Source organism: Alexandromys fortis, unplaced genomic scaffold (assembly GCF_014885135.2).
Source record: "Alexandromys fortis isolate MF-2015 unplaced genomic scaffold, M_Fortis_MF-2015_v1.1 scaffold_86, whole genome shotgun sequence".
NCBI lineage: Eukaryota > Metazoa > Chordata > Mammalia > Rodentia > Cricetidae > Alexandromys > Alexandromys fortis.
In genome coordinates this window covers 4,412,442-4,433,536 of record NW_026067965.1, presented here as the reverse complement: position 1 = coordinate 4,433,536, position 21,095 = coordinate 4,412,442, and the positions used below count along the sequence as shown (strand labels likewise).

Genomic DNA, 21,095 nt, shown 5'->3' with positions numbered 1-21,095 from the left:
CTAATCCCACCTCACCCTCTCCTGGTATGAGCTAAACAGCTAGTGCTTACGATCTCCACAACTCCTGACCTGCTCTCCTCCTTTTTTATGACATGGGAATTGAACCTAAGGCCTTGTCATGCTAGTCACGCACTGTGCCACTGAGCCACATCTTCTGCCTTACTTGCTTTTTTTTTTTTTTTTAAATTATGTATACAGTGTTCTGTCTGCATGTATGCTTGCAGGCCAGAAGGGGGCGCCAGGTCTCATTATAGATGGCTGTGAGACACCATGTGGTTGCTGGGAATTGAACTCAGGACCTCTGGAAGAGCAGCCAGTGCTCTTAACCTCTGTGCCATCTCTCCAGCCCTACTTGTTTTTTTTTTTTTTTTTTTTTTTATACCATTGAATTGGCACTTATTAAGGGTTATTTAATGTTAGGTTATTCATTTGTTGAACCGTGCTTTATTATATGTTTATATAGTCCTATATGTTTATAATATGTCTGATACATGGCTAAGTGCTGAATAGATGGTGCAAATGTCTGCAGAAGCTATGAAATCACGTGCAGAATTGTAGGAAATTCGTAAGACTTGATGAGGATAAGCATCATCTTACACGAGGTTTCCATCTGCTGAACACTACTGTGTTGTCTGTAACTGGTATGAATTACTTCTAGAAGCTTCCAGCTGTGACCTTTTTTATTTTTCTCCTTACAGTTCTCTGCTATGAGCAACAATGGACCTGAAAATTTTATCCCTAGCAACAGATAAAACAACAGATAAGCTGCAGGAGTTTCTTCAAACCCTGAAAACCGACGACGTGAGTACTGCTAAAAGCAAAGGCCAAGCTTGGCAAACCTGAGGGATGCGTGAGCAGGAAAGAGCAGCAACTGCAGAGCCGCAGGGATACACTGGGCCTTTCCCTCCGACCAGTGTTCGTAGGAGATGACGGCTTTCTTGGTGGACGTAGATAGACACTGAGCTGGATGCTGTAATCCTACTATTGGGAAAACTGACAAGACTGCAAATTCATGTCCTGCCTGGACTGAGCAGAAAGTAGGAAGAGGGCTGAGGTGCAGTTCAGTGATAGAGAAGACTCCCTTGGCATACACAAGGCCCTGGGTTCAGTCCCCAACACTACCAAACCCCAAACAATCAATCAGAAAAAGGAAATAAGTGCTGAGAGTTAAAAGGACACCCGAAAGCCATTCATAGCGTCTTAAATTTGAAAGAACCTTAGATTGCCTTTGCAGCTGATCATATGCAAGTCAGTATACTTTTTTATCTTTATTTTTTTTATTCTATGTGTGAGTATTCTGCCTGCCTGTATGTATGTGCACTGTGTGCATGCCTGGTGCCCGGGGAAGTCAGGAAGCGAACAGATCCCATAGAATTGGAGTTACAGATGGTTGTGAGCAGCCCTGTGGGTGCCGGGAATCAAACCTGGGTCCTCTGGAAGAGCAGCAAGCACTCTAACCGCTGAGCCATCTCTCCAGCCCCCAAATCCATATACGTTTGTAGCCCTCAAAGCAGTGGTATTTGAAGCTACATAGAGGCCAGAGTTATGGGTGCGAAGCCTTCCTGATGATGAGGCTCCATTTATGTTTCTCTTTGAAGAAAATTAGTAGGCAGAAAAAAATCTCTTTTCAGTTATTGGTAAAGATAACCAGTGTCTGAATCTTCACTGTGAATCCATGATTATCAAGACGAAACAATAATGACCGCTTGGCCTCTGGCCTTCTGTCTCTGAGCAGCAGTCCTAAGCTCTGGTCCTAAGTGTCTGACACAGACCTTGGGCAGAGCTCAACAGTGTGCTGCAGTAGCCCTCTGGGTTATCTCGGTGCTGACTAAAACCCAGATTTCACCGTTTTCATTAGATGCTACCACCTTCCAGGTAGTTGCTTAAGTCTGAAATTAAGAATTCTTCATTGACTTCTTTCTCTGCATCGCTCTGCCTCTCCTTTACCTCCAGACTATGCTGGGTTCTACTTTGAGCTCTCAGATCTGTCTTGAATCTGTCTCCTTTCCCCCATCTCCTGTATATTAGTGTGCTAGCTAAGGCTGCTGTTATAAAGGGCCTCAGACTGGGTGGCTTAAGTAATAACAGTTTAGTTCCTGATTCTGGGTACTGGAAGTCCAGATCAAGGCTCCGGGACGGGTGGCTCCTTCTAGGGCCGTGGTAATCTGTTCCAGGAGTAACCCTTAATTTCTCATCATTTTGCCATGACCCACGCGGCTTGCTCCTGAAACCCTGACAAGGGGCGGCAAGGGATGAAGAAAGAACAGACTTACTAAAGAAATTACAGGGGGCCAGAGAGATGGCTCAGCGGTTAAGAACACTGGCTGGTCTTCCAGAGGTTCTCAGTTCAATTCCCCAGCAACCACATGGTGGCTCACAACCATCTGTAATAAGATCTGGTGCCCTCTTCTGGCCTGCAGTATTTATGCAGGTAGAACACTGTATTATAATAGATAAATTAAAAAAAAAATTAGCCAGGTGGTGGTACCCCAGCTATTGGGAGGCAGAGGCAGACTAATCTCTGTGTTCTACACCAGCCCAGTCTACAAAAGTGAGTTCCAGGACAGGCTCCAAAGCTACAGAGAAACCCTGTCTTGAAAAACAAACCACCACCGCCAACACAAAAACCCCAATCTATTAGGAAGAAATCACAGACATCTACAGAAAAAAGCTGGTGGGCCGTGCACACCCTGATAGAGTGGTACCGACTGTTGCAACAGCCTGGAACCTCAGTGTACAGCACAGGGGGTTGGAACTAGTCTCCATCGGTCAGTCTGTATCGGCAGTCTCAGGCAGTCTCAGGCTGTAAACTTTAAGGAGGAAGTGCAGTTGCTAGTTTTTGCACACACTGGTCAGTCATTCACAAACACTTGCACTTAGACCAGAGCCTTTCTGAGCCCAACATGGCGGGAAGGCTTTGGTCCTGAACATGGCTGTGCTGTCAACAATATCCACTCACCGAGGACTTCATCCGCTCCTTACACACTCACTCAGCCTCCTGGCAGGTGTTTCCCTTCCTCATCAGTGTTCTTTCAGCAGCTTCTCCTGCACTTAGACGAACTCTGATCTTCCGACGGTGACCTATTTCTCCACCTGGCCCTTGCCTATTGCTCCACAATTTCTCTCTGCTACTTTTGCCCTTCCTTACCACTCGCCTGACCCCTTGGTATTTCCACAGATACTCAAGCCTACCAAACGCTTGCTCTGTTGCCATGGACGATGCCTCTGTCTCCCTGTGCACAGCCAGCGCTTTCCTACCTGCCCACTCTCTGCTTAAACCTTTCCTACCTCAGAGGTTTGACTGCCCTACCTGCTATTGCCTCCCTTCCCTCTCTCTCAGCTACTTCTTTGTCGTCTTGACAGTTTTTTCTTCTGTCATTCTTTCCCCTTTCTCATGAGCTCTGAGGCAAATGACCATGTCTGTTTGTCCAGCCTTACATTGTTCTCTGAGAAAGTACACGCATCGGAAGTCTTTGTTGATGGATGGATGTCTCTAAATCATGCCGTGGTCCTAGTGCTAATGAAAGAGTTAAGAAATAATTTTAGAATGAATTTTACCTCTTTAGGGGTTTTTTAAAGTCTTACTGTGTAATGTGGATAGACCTCAAGCTCCTGCCTCAACTTCCTAAATACTGGGACTGCATACATGAACTACTACCATATCTGGCTCTGAATTTTTGAATAGCTTTAAAAACCAAACAAAACAGGGTCTCTAGCCCAAACTGATGTTGAGCACACGTGTAGCCAAGGATAAACCTTGCACGTCTGATCCTCCTGTGCCCATCTCGAGAGCACAGGGCTTGTAGGTATGGGTCACTACACCCAGATTTTGGAGTGTAAGAGTTTGAACCCACAATCTTGTGCATATTGGGCAAGTGCTTTACCAACTGGGCTTTATTTCTTTTAGAAGACTTGCTCTGCAGCTCTTGCTGGCCTTGCAGTTGCTGTGTATCCCAGGCTGGCCTAGAACTCACGAATGTCCTACAGCCTGAAGTGCTGGCATTTCAGGTCTGCGAGGCTGTGCCTGGCTATCTCAGTCTTGGTGGTCCAGGATTCTATCAAGATCTTGCCGCTCTATCACAATAAAAAAGGAGGGCGCGTGTATTTCAGTCAGACCGGAACCTGGCAGCGCCTGCTTTCCTTCTGCGCACTGCGGTTGTGTAGGTGGAGGAGCGGTTGCCTGAGACTTGCAATTGTTTTCTCCCTTCGGTTGCAGTTGACCGAGCTCCTCCAGAGCCAAGCAGTGAAAGGAAGAGCTGTTGGAGCATTCCTGAGAGCCATCTTCAAAGGTGACGTGCGTCCCTCTCAGCATACCCCTTGGTCGGCGGGTGTCATTGCTGCTTTTCTGCCTGTCTGAAAACCCACTGGTACATCCTTTCTGTTAGGGAGATTCTCCAGAATCAGCTCAAGCGGAGCTCTCCTCGGTGTGATCCTGGGGTGCTTTACTGGAGGGAATCGGAAGGTCCCTGAGATGATATTGCTGGCCGGGGGCCTGTAAAGAGTGCACGCCGCTGTGGTTTACACAGTCTTAGGATTGTGGAGATGAAACGAAGATGTGTCTAGCAGCCCCGAGGGGCCAGGGAGCTCTGGGTTTGAGTGCAGTGGAGCATCCTTGATGCTACAGAGCCTTAATTCCCAGTGTAGTGTGTTTGTTTCACTTTTTCAAACAAGGGCTCCATGTTCAGATTGTGACTCAGCGGTTTCATAAATAGTGGTAGAATTCTCAAAAAAATTATTTGTTTATTTATTGTGAGATAGTATCTTACTATGTAGCTCCAACTAGTCTGGAACTTGTTATGTAGACCAGGCTGGCTTTGAGCTCACAAAGATCCCCTGGCCTCTTCTGTATCCTGGAATGGAAAGTGTGCACCAGAATGCCCAGCCTCAAAGTCCTAATCCTGCCTTGGTCTCCAGGTACTGGAATTACAGTGTACGCCACTTTACCAGGTTTTGCTGTAGCTCTCGCATTCAGGTCTTTGATCCGAACTGACTTTTGTGTATGTTGTGAGGTGGAGATCCAACTTTACCCCCACCCCCGTCTGGCACCTTTATAAAAATTGTTTGCCTGGAAAAACTCTTCTTTGTTTGAAGTTTTGAGACAAAGTCTCATTTAGCCCAGGCTGGCCTGAGACTGCTGTAGTCCAGGATGACCTTGGACTCCGGTCCTCTTGCTGGTGTCACAGAATGCTCAGCCGCTGCTCAGCCGCGTCAGGATTGCTTTCTTACTGCGGAGCTCCTCTGGCTGAGTCGTCGCCTCATTTCTGGAATTGAATCTGGCTACTTTTGTCAGTATTGTTGTATCTTGATTATGGAAGAGATGGATCTTGCTGTCCTTTATTACTTTGTTGACGTAGCCAATGATAATGTCCTGACATAGCTCATTGAACTTGGATAAGTGAAGCCCTCTTCCCAAATTGCTGCACTGTGTTGTAAAATAAATTGGTGGAGCAGAAGGTGACACTTAAGTCCTTTTGCTTTGGTTAAACTGACTGCTTCAAAGCCCCTCGGTATTGCTGTTAAAAACGCCATTGTTGTGTTTCAGTACTGCATACAGGCTTGTGTGATTTTCCTATTCATCCTTGGGCTCTGTTTCTTCTTCCTTTGTTTTCTACGCCTGTCTAAAACACCAAGGCTCCCCCTGCTCTGAGGAAGATGGAGCCCTCAGGAGATCCAAGGTGTATTCTTGCTGTATGCAGTTGATCGAATCGGGAGAGCTGCAGCAGGAAGTGGCATCTGAGATCATAGGATTGCTCATGCTGGAGGTAAGATGGAAGGGGCAGTGCTCAGTGCCAGACCTCTCCTAGTCGGGGAGAAGACCTGTGGCTTCACACGTGGGCCAGGAAGGGACGAACCCTTAGACTCTGCTTCCCTTCTGGTACCGGGATGCAAATCTCCTGTAGGTCCTGAAAGTGTTAAGGGGTTGGTGGAGGACCCTAACTGTTGAGGTTCTTTACAGTTATAAATACGGGACAGAACAGCGGGATTCCGCGAATCCTTCCCTGATGATGCCTGTTGGGGAGGCCATGTCTGTTCAGTGTTTCAGCCACAGACTTATTTCCAGAAAGGTTTCAGATACTGGATTCCTGCTTCAAGATTTGCTTCGGTTTGAACTCCTTTCAGGTTCACCATCTTCCAGGACCGTTGCTTGTTGAATTAGCCAGTGAGTTTGTCGGTGCTGTCAGAGAGGACAGGCTAGTGAATGGGAAGTCTCTGGAGTTACTACCCGTCATCCTTACTGCCTTGGCCACCAAAAAGGAAGTGCTGACTTGCGGGAAAGGTAATTTCCTTCCGGCTCTAGTGACTTTTTCTTCTCGTATTATGCGATCAGTCTCTCCATCTGTTTTGTGTCTTTAGGTGATCTGAATGGAGAGGAGTATAAACGGCAGCTGATTGACAGCCTGTGCTCCGCCAGGTGAGTCTCCGCAAGAAGTATAGGAGTGTTTGCGCACTCGTGTGCATGACGCTGCCAAAGCCTGGGCATGCTTCCCCAGACAGCGGGCTTTCTCATTCCCTAAAGCTCCCAGTGCTGTCCACCATGTTTGCCTGCTGGCTGCCATGCCTAGCTCGAAAGGCCTGCCTTTCTCTTCTCTTCCTCTATGTCTTTCAAACCAACTAATAAATATAATTATAGTAATTATGACAATAATTTGTTTTTTAATATTATTTCTAAACCAAATAATACTAATATTTTATCATAGTGCCATTTGGTTTGCAGTACGTTAAGATAGAGGTGATTTAGTCTACTAAAACCACACACATGTTTTTAGTTTGTCTGGTTCTTTGTTTTAACACAGCTAGCTGCATAATACTCTGCGATTTAGAGAGTCCTGATAGCCTTAAGGCAGAGAGAAGGGTCTAGTTCATTTGTGCTTTTTTTCCTTTGGTTTTTGTTGTTTTGTTTTTTGTTTTTCGTGACAGGGTTTCTCTGTGTAATAGTCCCAGCTGTCCTGTTGATAGCTCCATAGCCCAGGCTGGCTTCGAACTCACAGACATAGATACACCTGCCTCTGCTTTCCCAGGGCTGGAATAAAGGCATGTGCCACCACCATCCACCTTCTTTGTTTTTAAAACAGTTTGATTTTTTTTGTGTGTGTGTGTGTTTCGTTTTGTTTTTGAGACAAGGTCTTACTGTGTAGATCAGGCTAGCTTCAAATTTGTGGCATTCTTTCTGTCTCAGCCTCCCAAGTGCTGGGATTACAGGTCTACACCATCAGGCCTAGGTAATTCATTTATTTTATTAAAGGCAGGCTCTCAATATAGAGCCCTCAAACTCATGGTCCTCCTGCCTTAGCCTCTAGAGTACTGCTGTCACCCTGGTTCAAATAGTTTCTCTGTTTAAAAAAAAAAGGTTGCAGTAGCCTGTTTATATACCTAAATGACATCCTGTAAGTATTGCGTTAGACAGTTTAGGTAGTAGATTGATTTGTGAGTGTGTGCGTTCTGAAAGCTGTGACTTGGACGCTGTTAAGCTGTTTTATAAAGTGTTCTTGCCTCCCATGCCTTAGCTGTATTTGGCATTACCAGAGTGGCCTGTTTGTTTCTGATGCTCGGGTGTAAACCTCATCATCTGTTTGATGTTCTAGTCTGATACGTTATAAAGACCAATTATTGGTCCTCTGACTGAAGGCTGTGGGACCTCTTCATTCATTTTTGTGTTTTTAGAAAGCCAGGGTCTCATGTAGTCCTCAAGCTTGACATGTAGTGTGTGTGTGTGTGTGTGTGTGTGTGTGTGTGTGTGTGTGTGTGAGACCTTGAACTTCAGGTCTTCACGCTGCCTCTGAAGTGCTGAGATTCCCCTTATTGTATTACATTGTATGTTTTGTCTCGATTCCCCGTACTGAAAATCAAACTCGAACGCCCTTTTCCTTCTCCATTAGTTTTATAAAATTACATGTAAAGGAGTTAAGATGAAATAAATTTATGCTCTTCCTCATTGTCTTTAACCAGATGGGCTCAGCGATATGTGATCCAGCTCACGTCCATGTTCAAGTAAGCATTGTTTGTCTGGCTGGTCTTTGTCTTTATGTCAAGCTTTGTCAGCATACCCATGAGAAACTGGAACACAGTGGGCTCAAACTCCAGTTTTCCTGGTAACAGCAATAGCACCTCCGTCTTCTGTTGTGGAATTCTCTCCCCTCCCTCTGTTTTGGCTCAGTTTGTTAAATATATAACTGATTTTCTTTTCGAGATGTTAGGTAAATTTATTGGTTATCTTAAAGATTATTCATAAGTGGAATGTCAAGGAAGAAAGACTCGTTTTATTCTTTCTTTACGTGTACATGTGTGTGCAAGTGTGTGGGAGTCAGGCCCCCTGGAGCTGGAGTTACAGGTGGTTTTGAGCTGCTTGTTGTGGGTATTGGGACCCAAACTTCAGTCCCCTGGAGGAGCAGCGATTGTTCTTCACTATTGAGTCATCCTTTCAGCCCCTTATTTTATTCGTTTATTTTTATTTATTTGTTTGTGTGTGTGTCTTTGCTACTCTGAAGGTCCTTTGTTGTGAGTGTGGGGGGCCAGAGGTTGATGTTGGTCATCCTCCTTGATTGTTTTCTACCTGAGCAATGGAGACATAGTCTCTCACTTGTCCCAAAGCTTGTCCAGAGATCCTGTCTTGGATAAAATGATAGGGAACGGACCTTGTGGTCCGAGCCCTGTTCCTCACCTTACATAGTAAACGCTTTACCCTGATGAGCTTTACCCCAGTCCCTAAATTTTCTCCCTTAAAAAATGTTGGAGAGAATTTTGATTATTGTAAAGCCCTGCATTTAGTTTCTAAAAGCAAAGCAGTTAGGCTCTGGCTAGACTTTAAAACCTCTGCTCCACAGGGATGTCCATCTGACGACAGAAGAGATGGATCTCGTGGTGGCAAAAGTGTTGGCAATGTTTCCAAAGTTGAATCTTCAAGAAGTACCGCCGTTGGTCTATCAGCTTCTGGTTCTCTCCTCCAAGGTGCAGTGAAAACAGTTATTTCTCTGAATGCTGCGGCTTAAGCAGCTATCCTAGTTCAGCCTTTGCAGATTGTTGGTTCCCATACTAAGACATCCATGTTTTCATGTCATCTGTGGTGATTTGATCATGCTTTTCATCCATGTGTGTGTGTGTGTGTGTGTGTGTGTGTGTGTGAAGATAAAAGAAATAGACGTCAGAACGTGTGCACACAGAAGCACAGAAACTCCTGAAGAGATGTAAGCAAACGTCTGCTCAGACCAGATAGGAGACCAAGAACAGATCCCTGTAAGGATACCACGAAGCCCACTGGGGTGGAGCAGCAAGCTGTACTGGGTTGCTTTCAGGAGTGTGGGTGAGAGTTACTTGCAGAAGCAGAAATGACTCAAAGGCTGCATTGCCAAAGGTCCGCCCCAGCATGGGTGACAGCTCACAAAGACTGGAACCCTGGAGGTTACTGCACATTTGGCGAGGCAGCGCAGCGGGTTGGAAAGTCTCCCTCAGGCATCTCGGCTGGTCTGACAGTGTCTCTTGCATCCTTGCTGCTTGTATGTGCTTGAGGAGGCTGGGTCCTAGTGTACCTCTTCAGCTTCAGGGACTTCCTGAAGCCTTTGCCCGCCATTAGTACCTAAGTTTAAGGCGCCTCCCTGAAGAATGAAATGTTTTATCTAGGGGGAAGTCACGACCTAACAGCCAGCGTTACAGTTAGGGTTGGGCGCCCGAGGCACATACTCTACAACCACGCTGTTTCCCTGACATTGCGAAGTATTTCAAACTCTGTTGCAACTTGAAAGTGTTGTGTACGTTATTACTGTGACACTGGGTTGTCACAGTAATACATTTATACTTAATTTATACTAGATAACCCTTGGTTATTTTACCTTCAGTTAGGTGAACGTTCTTTCATTATAATAATGGTTATTATTTTCTTTTTAGGGAAGCAGGAGGCGTGTTTTGCATGGCATCATAGCCTTCTTCAGTGAGCTAGACAAACAGCACAGCAAGGAACAGAGCGGGGACGAGTGAGTAACACCGTTTAGAAGTGCAGCCCGTTTTCACAAGCTCACCCTCCCGCTGCACTCTGCTCGTTAGCGTGGTTGCTAGCGCTGCGTTCACCCCCTCCTTCCCCTCCATACAGAACTGTAGCCCTCCTCCAGCTGCTAGGAGAATAATTTCAGTCTTCTACTCCTATCCACACCCTCCCAGGAGAGTACCAATAGCTGTCTTGTAAGGTGCAGGTTTGACACCTTTGTTAGCAAACACCTAGTTGCCTGCTCCGTGGGTAGCACTGGCCTTGGGACCGTAGTGATGAACCAGTTGGACGAGACTCCTGCTGTTGTAGAGCCTAAGTTTGGGTGAGGAGAGAATCTTAGAGTTCATCATGTGGGAAGATAAATCAAAAGGACGATGTGTCAGCGACAGCACAGCTACTTTCGATTGGGTCTGGGAAAATATCTCTGGGGAGGGTCTGCTTAACGAGAGCCTGGCTGATAAGAACCACTGTATGTTGATAAGGAGAGCGTTTTCCGGTAGGAAATAATGCAGAGACAGAGTACAGTGTGGCTCTTAGAAAATTGATCTTTTTTTATGTTTGTTTTATGTGTCTATGTGTGTGCCTGAGTGTATGTATGTATATGCACTGTGTGCATATGCAGTACCTGCAGAGGCCACAGAGGGCATCAAAGCCCCCTGAACTGGAGTTACAGATAGTTGTGAGCTGCTGTGTAGGTGCTGGAAACTGAATCCAGGTGCCCTGCAAGAGCCATCTCTCCAGTCCAGGATATTTTCTTTTTAAAACAAGTGCAGAGTGCTTATTCTGTGCCATGTTTGTACACTGTAAAACTTGCATGCTTTTTTGTGTGGATATGGTAACCAGGAAATAATTTAGGTATTATTCTGCATCATATACCCAGAAAATAGCAGCAAAGATTTGAATCCAAGTGGCCCAGCTAAGAAGGTCATGCTGTCAGGTCTAATGCAACCAGTTTCTCCCAGTCCATAGTAACCTTCGTTACTTTTGTTGCCCAGTTGATGAGGAGGTGGTTCTCTATGTTGACTTAGGAAAAGTAAGGATGTCCGATCTAACCACATTAGACTTGCAATGCATAGTAGCAGCCCATATTGAGCAGGTTAAAGTCTGAACTGAAAATATAAATTGATTTATTTTAAACTGTGTTTAAAAGTGTTGGAGAAGTAAATACACATAGATGTAACTGGGAAGGGACTAAAGCCAAGGGACAGGATGGAATTATCTAGGGAAGATATGAAGAGAAGAAAGCCTAACAGCTCCAAGATACTCTACGTTTCAAGATCAAATGATAGGGGCGGGTGAGCTAGCAAGGGGAAAACCTTGAGATCAGTGTCCCTGTCCCAGAGGACAAGGAAGCCAGGTGTTAGGCGCATGCTTATAATCCCTGCACTTTGGGAGCAGATAGATCGTGAGGTCAAATTCAAGGCCAGTGTAGGCTGCATAGCCCTGTGATTTTGGCCATCTAGATGTCTCTGTGACCTTCTAAGACTTATGAGATGGCACTGGTTGGGAAGGAGAGGACGGAGCCTGGCTGCTTTTGCTTGGGCTAGGAAAAGAGAATGAGATAACGGAAATGCTGTCTGTAGATAGACTGTACTTCTGGAAGTTGGCTTGCCGCTTCTGCTTCCATGGTTCTGCACCTTCCGCTGGATGCCTGTGGGTCCCAGCACGTTTTCATCCCACAACCCAGACTTAGACCTTGTTTTTGGATCTTCTAGGCTGTCGGAGCTGGTGGCCGCCCCAGCAGATGAGCTCTATCATGTGGAAGGCACCATCATTCTACACATTGTGTTTGCTATCAAACTGGACTGTGAATTGGGCAGAGAACTCCTGAAACACGTGAAGGTAGCGCCCGGCTCTTAAAATGTTTTCAGGTCTCCACGAGACACGGTGTTTGTACTCAAGCCTCTTTCATGTCAGTCACAGCCATGGGTCTAGAGGGACTTTTTGGCTTTGAAAGCACAAGTATAGGCTATTTCTCAACCCTCAAGCCAAAGAGCTCCATTTTAAAACCTTCCTTACCCAGGTCAGAACCTGAGCTGCTCTTCTGGTGCCTTGGGCTTTCTCATGGTTTCGGCTGTTTGTCCTCCAGGTATCAGACATCTGTGCCGCTCCCCCCCCCACAACCTTTTTTTTGGGGGGGGTTCTCTTTGTAGCCCTGGCTGTCCTAGAACTCGCTTTTTGGACCAGGCTGGCCTTGAACTCAAAACTCAGAGATCACCTGCCTCTGCCTCCTGAGTGCTGGGATTAAAGGCATTCGCCACCAATGCCCAGCTACTTTGCCTTTTATTTTAGTTGCAAATATCTTTGTAATGTGTTCTTTAACTTTCTTATTTAATATTTTTCTGTGTTTGTGAGTGTTTTGTGCACATGTATGAATGTGCTCCACATGTATGTCTGGTGCCAAAGGAGGCCAGGAGAAGGCATCAGATCTCATGGAACTGAAGTTGCTGCTGTTTGTCAGCCTCCAAAGAGGTCCTGGGAACTGAACCCGTGTCCTCTGCTAGAAGAGCAAATGCTCTTAATCACAGAGCTATCTCTCCGGCCTCATTATGTAATTTTTTTTGAAAGCATCCAGCCTCATTGCCTTGGGTTTGCTTTGTAAGATTTACCTGATTGTTTTCCTGGGACTAGATTGCGTTTTTAGCAAGGACCCTCCGGAAGCCTTGGACCTTCTGCAGAGGTCAGCAGATCTGTGAACGGCTGACGCTGACTAGTTTAGGTTTGTGGGCTTCACTGTCTGTCACAGCTGCCCAGCATAGTGTGCCCAGCCCTGGACACGACACACACAGATAGCTATGACTGTGCCCGAAGTAAACCTTATAGACGCTAAGACTTGAAACTTGCTTCATTTTTGTGTTATGAAATGTTATTTTTCCTTTGATCCTTTACCAGCTATTTTAATATAAAAGCCACTCTTTCCTCTGGTTATACAAAACCAGGTTGTGTTGCCTTTGGTTGGCAGGTCAGCCACTCTGCCGTGAGGCATAGAGTATCAAGGATTTCTTCTGTCATTTGATTAGGATAATGACTGCCAGTTTTCTTCATTTGTAAAGATATATATTCCCCTGTGTGATTGAAACAGACAATGTGACGCTGGAGAAATGGCTCAGTGGTTAAGAGCATTAAGAGTTCATTCAGTTCCTAGCAACCACACGGGGCAGCTTCCTACCACCTGTATCTCCAGTTCTAGGGAGCCAAACGCCCTCTTCTGGCCTCTGCAGGCATCTGAGCTTTTGTACAAAGTTACACACATATGCATAATTAAAAGTCATTAAAAAAATCATAGTTTATGAGCATGTGAAAATCCTGTACTCCGGTAATCATATAATAATTGTTTTTCCATATGGCAATGATTCTTAGCCTAAATCAGTAATTAAGTTGGGAATTGCAAAGTGGTAGAATTAAAAGGAGAATTTTTAAAATCTTCAGTGCTCGGTCTTTCTATCCCTAGCTGACCTAGAATTTGTTTTGTATCCCAAGTCTGCCTCAAACCTGGGGCAATCCTCCCTCAGCAAAATTTAGCAAATTTGTACTGTACCATTTATCCTATTGATGCAGTATTGGTTTTTACGTTTCACCTCTATTGTTCGGAGTGCTGTCGGATGCCAGTGAAGCCTTTTACCTGGTTCCTCTCCTTATTCTCCAGCAGTCATCTGTTTTGAGATATTTGGGGTCCTCAAGTTGGGCTCTGTGTCCTTTGGATGTGACGGCCTCAGTTTTGGAGCATTTTTTTTGGCACAGGATATTCAAGGTTTACTTGTCTTTCTGTGTAACCCTGGCTGTTCTGGAACTCACTCCGCAGACCAGGCTGGCCTTGAACTCACAGAGATCCATCTGCCTCTGGCTGGGATTAAAAGTGTGCTCACCACCACCGCCCAGTTTATTGAGCTTGTTTTTCAGCAGTGTGTTGTGCTTGTGAAGGATAATGACTTTGGTTTGTTCTAGGCCGGACAGCAAGGGGACTCCAGTAAGTCCCTGTGTCCCTTCAGCATTGCTCTTCTTCTCTCGCTGACAAGAATGCAGAGATTTGAGGAACAGGTAATTTTTTAACGATACTTCAATTCCTTTTGTACTTGATAAGAAAGCATAGAAGAATGTATTTTTGTTAGTATCCTTCCCTGTCCTGCCGGCAACAAAGACCGCTGTTCTAGGCTGCCGGAAGTCTTCTGATTCCTGGGTATGCCTTCATTTTCCATTGAGAAAGCCAGAGGGGGGAGTGGAGCGATAGAACCATGGTCCATGCTCAGGCGACAAGAAAGCCGGCCTAGCTCTCGTGGTAGCCTTCTAGACCACTCCCTGGTTATCAGCGAGGAAAGCGTAAAGTTCTTGCGCTCTTTTTCTCGGGAGTCCCAAGATTCTGAGTCACGTCCTTTGTCTTTTGTTTTGCGGTGTGGAGCATTGATCCAGCCTCCCATTTGGTGGCAGGTGGTAGGGCACCAAGTTCCACACCGGTCTCTCTTGACTTTATTAAATAATTTGAGACAAGGGAGCTGGTGAGGTGACTCAGCCAGCTGAAAGCACTTGATACTAAGCCTGATGACCTAAGTCCAACCCCTAGGAACCGCCTAGCAGGAGAGAACCAACTGACATCTCCATGTGCACCGTGGCATGCATGCCCCTAAAACAAAGCGTTAGGCTTGAGCCGGGCTCCTAAGTTGCGTAGGTTGTCCTCAAACTTGTGACCCTCCTGCCTCAGCCTTCTGAGTATCAGACTGTAGGCACACACCACCAGAGCGGCCCCGGAAGTGTCTATAATGTATTGATGTTCAGCCCTTTCTCATGAAGAAAGGCCTGAAGCCCACACAGCTTCTGCGCCATCTTAGTCCGTTTAAACCGTCACCACAGGACGGTGTGTGAGCCGCCACTCAGGGGACTACTCACAGGCTTATCTCAGATCAGAAGCTGTAATTTTAGCTCATCTTCTTATTTCTTCAATTGTATCAGGTGTTTGATCTTTTAAAGACTTCCGTTGTTAAAAGCTTTAAGGATCTTCAGCTTCTCCAAGGCTCAAAATTTCTTCAGACTCTTGTCCCTCAGAGAAGTTGTGTTTCCTCCATGATCTTAGAAGTGGTCAAGAATAGGTGAGTTGATTGAAGAGCCATGCTCTAAAAGTGTTGGAGGGGTCTGGGTAGAAAATGCAGTGTGGACCCTTGCTTGGTACCACTCGGCAGAGGACTGAGAACTGTAGCGAGTGACTCTGTAAGATTAAAGTTGTGTCCCTTAAAACTGGTAAAAGAAAACGCTTCTATATTGAAGGGAAAAAATCCTTCCATCTCATGGCCTGATTTCTTGGACACCTGCTGTGTAACCAGAATATAAGGCAGTATCTTCTTTCTTGCTACTGCAGCCCTGTTAGCCTAAGTCTTCATTGGTGTTTTAAGAGCACAAAAAATACTCAGTTACCTTTACTGTGATCACTGATGTCGGGGCTGGGAAGTCAGAAGTAAATCATTGACTTAACAGTTTTCTACAGATCCACTTAAAACTACAAGGAAAACATCAGTGACCAAGTAGAATGTTTGTTTTGTTCTGTTTTTTTTATTTTCAGGGTAAATATTAGTTATATAACAATCTTTGTTATGTCATACTTTGTCTATGGGTTAAATATAAAGTTTTTCATTTTAAGTCATAATTTAAGGTCTTTTTCATGTGCTGGAATTCAGATTCAAATGTGAGCTCGGCACATCGGGCAAATTAGAGAGACTGGGTTCTCCTTCAGAGTGTTGCACTCACTAAACAGGCTGAGATGGCTCTCTCTGCTCTGTATCTGGATATTTTTTGCTTGCTAGCAGTGTTTGAGACAGCGTCTTACTATGTAGCGCTGGCCAACCTTGAACTTTTGACCGCCCTGCCTCTGCTTTTCGAGTGCAGGTATGTGCCACCATACCCAGCTGTCCTTTTTTCCCAGACTTAATGATGTCTCTCCGGTATTTTCCCAGTTGAATCCAAGTTAGGTCAAAGAATCAGGGAATATGTAACTGGGAAATGGGAGCTCTGCCCATCTTCTGGAAGTTGCTACCAGCCATGGGATCTAAAAGCATCTTCATCTGTAATCTAGTGGGATAGGCTCTTGCTACCAGATACGGCCAAACTTTATCAGGGAGAGATGTGAATGACATCATTATAATCTCCCTAAAGTATTTGCTGGTTAGTTATACCTGATTTCTCCAATCAGTTCATTAACCTCAAAGTAGCATATATAGGACATGATTGAATTTTGGCTGCCCTAACTTGTGGTATTTTGGTAGTATTTTATTGAGACTTCTCTCTGCCTTTTGGTGCCTAGAGAGGCACTAGATAGAGGCATTTTTGCTCTAACAGAATAGAGTGCTTAAAATTTTTTTTGTTTTAGGAAGCTGTGCTCTAAGAATAACAAGGCAGACCCGTGGGGATAATAAGATGGGACAAAGTTAAAATGCATTTGGCTCTGTGCTCTGAGCACTTTGATGGTTCATGTTCTTCACATAGGATTCTATAATAGGCACTGAGCTTACCTTGAACCACAAGCTTGAGTATCTTAGAAAGGACATTTCAACACTGCTGAATTATGGGGAAGGAGCAAAATGTGTAAACATTGGCAAGAATCACGTACTAAACCCTTCAGAGTTCTGCTTTATGCTTGTGAGCTAAGCCAGTCAGGAGCAAGTGAGGTCACAGACTCAACGGTATTGTGTCCTTCCGCAGCTTGCCACATTGGTACTGTTAGCGGCCTCTTTCCCTGCGGGGCTTTGAAATGCAAAGCATTAATGTACTAGAAAAAAATCTGCAAACCAGTAAAATTTTCAGTTTATAACTTGCCTGCTTGCCAGTCACTAGGCACACGTCCATGCTATAACCAGGGGAGGGCTGCCACCCTGTCCTCCATGATGAGATACTCCGAGGGCGTTTAGGTCTCTTCCCTCCCTTGGCTCCTTCCCATCCCCCTTTTCCTTGCTATCTTTTTTGCAGAGCTAGAGATTGAACCCAGGGCTGTGTGCATGCTCGGCCAGTGCTGTACCACTAAGACACATGCACACACACAAGCGCACACACGTCTTCCTGTCACCTCCTTGTTAAAGTTAACAGTACTTACTTGTTTGGACTTTATATTAGCTTACTGATTGATGTCTTTGTTCACCTCTGTTCTTTGAGCCACATACCGTTCTTCTGAAAAAAAGAATGCCATAAATATGCAATTTTTGCAGTAATTCTTTCTGATACAGTTTGTGGATGATAAACTTTGACTCTTTTGTTATCTGAAATTTTTATTTTGCTTTACTAGTTATATTGTTTCTCCAGATATAAAAGTCTAAGTCCATCATCCTTGTTCATTTTCTCTTTCACCTAGAATTGCTGGTGGAGAGTCTGATGGTTAGTGTAGATAACCTTTGTTTTTCTTCATAGAAACCTTTACAACTTTGTCTAATCTCCACTGTTTGAAATTTAACGGTTTATGTTCATGTAACTTCCTTTTTCATGCTCCCTGATACTTAGATTTGTACCCTTTATAGTGACTTATATCTTTCGTAAACACTGTGAGATTCTTGGTTTTGCGAGTGGGGAGATGGTTGGGTTGGTAAAGTGTTTGCTGTGGAAGCATGAGGACCTGGGTTCAGATCTGTAGTTTCCAGTAAAAGGCAGGCATTACAGTGTGCGCCTGTAATCCCAGGGCTGGGAGGGTGGAAGTGGGAAGAACCTTGTGGCTTGCTGGCCAGCCAGTCTAGCTGAATCTGAGGGCTTCAGGTTGAATGAGTGACTGTCTCAAAAAGTAAGGTGGTATTAAAAAAAAGTTTTAAAATAATAAAACTAATAAGGAAGGGATTGGGGTGAATATCAAAATACAGTATGTGAAATCTCAAAGAATTAATAAACAAGAACTACAGAGAAATAAGAGGTTTTTTGATTGACCAGAGAACCAGCCTCTTATTTCTCTATAGTTTATAGATTGTGTGTATGTATACCATTTATGTACTTATATGTGTACACGTGCCATTAATATATAAGGGCTATACTATATAAACACATCTTATGTATACATTATGTATACGTACCATTTAGGTACTTGTATATGTGCACATACCATTAATCTATGTGGATTATACTATATATATATATATATACGCACACACACCTTATGCATGCATTTTGTGTATGTACAATTTATGTACATATATATGCTATTAATATATATGGGCTATACTACATATACACGTGTACCTTATACATACATTTTTTGTGTATACCACCTATGTACTTATATGTGTATACATGCCATTTATGTATATGGACTATACTATACATACACACCTTATACATACATTGTATGTATGCATCTGTGTGTATGCACACATGTGCTCGCCTATTTTGATACAGGATCTGATATATTCCAGGCTGGCTTTGGAACTTACCATATAGCCACGGATGACCTTGAACATCCAGCATCTGCCTCTCAAATGCTGGAATTACCAGTGTATGTCACCGTGCCCAGGTTTTGCAGTGCTCCCCAGCACTCCTTGTATGAACCCAGGACTCCCTGTATGCTGGACAAGCGCTCTATCAACTGAGCTACATCCCCAGCCCCCTATGGGTATCTTGCTATGGTTTAAATACTAGGGTGGAAGAATGGAACACATACTTTATTCTCTTTATCCTTTCTCTTCAGAGTGAATAGTGTTAACGGTGTCAAGATGCACCGCTATCTCAGTTTCTTTAGCGCCGTGTTATACTTTCCCTGTGTCTTAACAGGTAATTGTAACTTCAGCTTATCCTGTCCACTCTAAAGGGTGACACCAAGTGGTAGTCACCAGGGTTCTGTTGCTGACAACGCCTGTTTGTAGTTTAGCTCATGCCGTTAAAACCACATCATCCATCCATCTGTGCTACTGAGTGCTTTGTGCCTGCGCTGTCTGGGTAAAAATGTGACTACACTTTGGTCTTAACCCTAGAGAATCTCAGTCTAGAGAGAGGGGCAGCTTCGTTGTATGCTGTGTGTGCACTGTGCCGCATAGAAGGGAGAATTGAAGAAACTCCTGGTAGTAAAATCTTGAGTGGAAATTGCATTGAAATATTGTACCTTTTTTTTGCGGGGGGGGGGGGGGGGGGGGGTGGGGTGGGGGGGGGCTTTTCGAGACAGCGGTTCTCTGAAGCTTTGGAGCCTGTTCTGGAACTAGCTCTGTAGATCTGTAAACCAGGCTGGCTTTGAACTCACAGAGGTCTGCCTGCCTCTGTCTCCCTACTGCAGGGATTAAAGGCATGCAACGCTACCACCCGACTGTACATTTCTTTTTATATAGTTTTGGTTTCTATTTTTTTCTTAGGTTTTCTTTTGAGGGGGTACATTTTCAAGACAGGGATTCTCTGTGAAACAGTCCTGGCTGTCCTGGAACTCACTTTGTAGACCAGGCTGGTCTTGAGCTCACAGAGATCCATCTGCCTTCTGCCTCCCAAGTGCTGGGATTAAAGGTGTGCACCACCACTGCCTGACTAGTTTCTGTTTTTTAAAAGTATTTTAGATACTTTTATTTTTGACTGAGGATTGAATCCAAGGCCTTGCATATGCTAGATTCTCCCTAGTAAGTGTTCTGTCTGCCCTTGGAAGCCTCTTGCCCCATTTCTATGACTGCATTAAGAACTCTGTCATATAACAGCACATGCAGAGAAAGAAAATCTGAGTTAAATGAGCACATGGCATTATGTGTGAGGATGGGTATTTACCAATTTTCTCTTCAGTGTCCATAGTTGGGATCATGTAACTCAAGGTCTGATAGAACTTGGTTTCATCTTAATGGATTCATATGGGCCAAAGAAGACTCTTGATGGAAAAGCTGTTGAAACTGGCTCCAGTCTTTCTAAAATGACAAACCAGCACGCGTGTAAGCTGGGGGCTAATATCTTGCTGGAGACCTTTAAGGTAAGTGAACTGTCTAGTTTTATGTAACTTGATACAACCTAGAGTCGTTAGCGAGGATGGAGCCCCAGTTGAGAAAATACCTTCCTAATATCTGGCTATAGGCAAGCCTGCAGTGCATTCTCTTATTAGTAGCCATGATAGTGGCTGGAAAGTGGAGAGACCGACATGCGCAGACACAGAATACACAAAAGAGTCAAAGAAAAAAAACAGAAGGAGAGAGAGAGAAATCAGGTCAAGCCTATACTAGCTTGTTCCTTATTTATCTCTTCTTCCATCTGGTCCAAGCCTACTGCATACTCTGTCCACATTTGGGGTGGTCTGTCTGTCATCGAGTGCTGTCCTGTGTGTTAGCAGTAGAAGTGTTCCACACTAATCTAACAAAATCAGGTTGATGACCACACCTTTGATCCCAGGACGCAGGAGGCAGAGGCAGACAGATCTAGTGAGTTCCCGGACAGCCTGGGCTATGTAGAAAGACCCTGTCTCAAAACAAAATCAAGTAAGTTGACAATAAATAGAACCACTGTGGCCCTTGAGAGACACTCAGCCTGTAAGACTACTTGCTGCCCTTGCGGAAGACTAGGCTCTGTTGCCAGCATCCCATGGGGCTGCTCTCCACTATAATTCCAGTTCCAGGGTGTCCAGCATCCCCTCTGGCCTCCCTGGGAACCAGGCATGCACATGGTGCACATTCATACATGCAGTTAAAATACTTATACACATATAAATATATGAATCTCTTAAAAAGAAATGTGTAACATTCCTTAGGATAAGTTTTTGTTTTAAATCTCTATTTTTTTTTTTTTTTTTTTTTTTTTGGTTTTTCGAGACAGGGTTTCTCTGTAGCTTTGGAGCCTGTCCTGGAACTAGCTCTGTAGACCAGGCTGGTCTCGAACTCTCAGAGATCCGCCTGTCTCTGCCTCCCGAGTGCTGGGATTAAAGGCGTGCGCCACCATGCCCGGCCCTTAAATCTCTATTTTTAAAAACAAGATGTTCTTTGTTGATTCCATTCTTTCAGATTCACGAGATGATCAGACAGGAGATTCTGGAGCAAGTCCTCAACAGAGTTGTCACTCGGACATCCTCTCCCATCAATCATTTCTTAGGTACTAAACTTGAAAAGATAGAGTTCGTAAGGCTGTTTCCTTTTCAATGTTGTGATTCCGTCCTAGGGAGAAAAAAAACCACCACAGTGCTTGAGAGATGGCTTGGTGGGTAAGTCTCTTGACA

General features: G+C 44.6%; 1 protein-coding gene across 3 annotated transcripts in view; it reads left to right on the top strand.

The window, feature by feature from the left end:
- The window catches only part of Fanci (FA complementation group I), a 52,171-nt gene that overhangs the window by 3,356 nt on the left and 27,720 nt on the right, over nt 1–21,095 (top strand). For all 3 annotated transcript variants that reach the window (XM_050153991.1, XM_050153989.1, XM_050153990.1), the window contains exons 2-14: nt 699–801; nt 4,217–4,289; nt 5,632–5,762; nt 6,121–6,277; nt 6,355–6,412; nt 7,948–7,989; nt 8,823–8,946; nt 9,880–9,965; nt 11,692–11,818; nt 13,922–14,014; nt 14,921–15,057; nt 19,685–19,865; nt 20,884–20,971. In XM_050153991.1, the coding sequence (XP_050009948.1) occupies nt 718–801; nt 4,217–4,289; nt 5,632–5,762; nt 6,121–6,277; nt 6,355–6,412; nt 7,948–7,989; nt 8,823–8,946; nt 9,880–9,965; nt 11,692–11,818; nt 13,922–14,014; nt 14,921–15,057; nt 19,685–19,865; nt 20,884–20,971 (1,381 nt within the window). In that variant the 5' untranslated portion in view covers nt 699–717. The remainder of the gene's footprint in view (nt 1–698; nt 802–4,216; nt 4,290–5,631; nt 5,763–6,120; nt 6,278–6,354; nt 6,413–7,947; nt 7,990–8,822; nt 8,947–9,879; nt 9,966–11,691; nt 11,819–13,921; nt 14,015–14,920; nt 15,058–19,684; nt 19,866–20,883; nt 20,972–21,095) is intronic.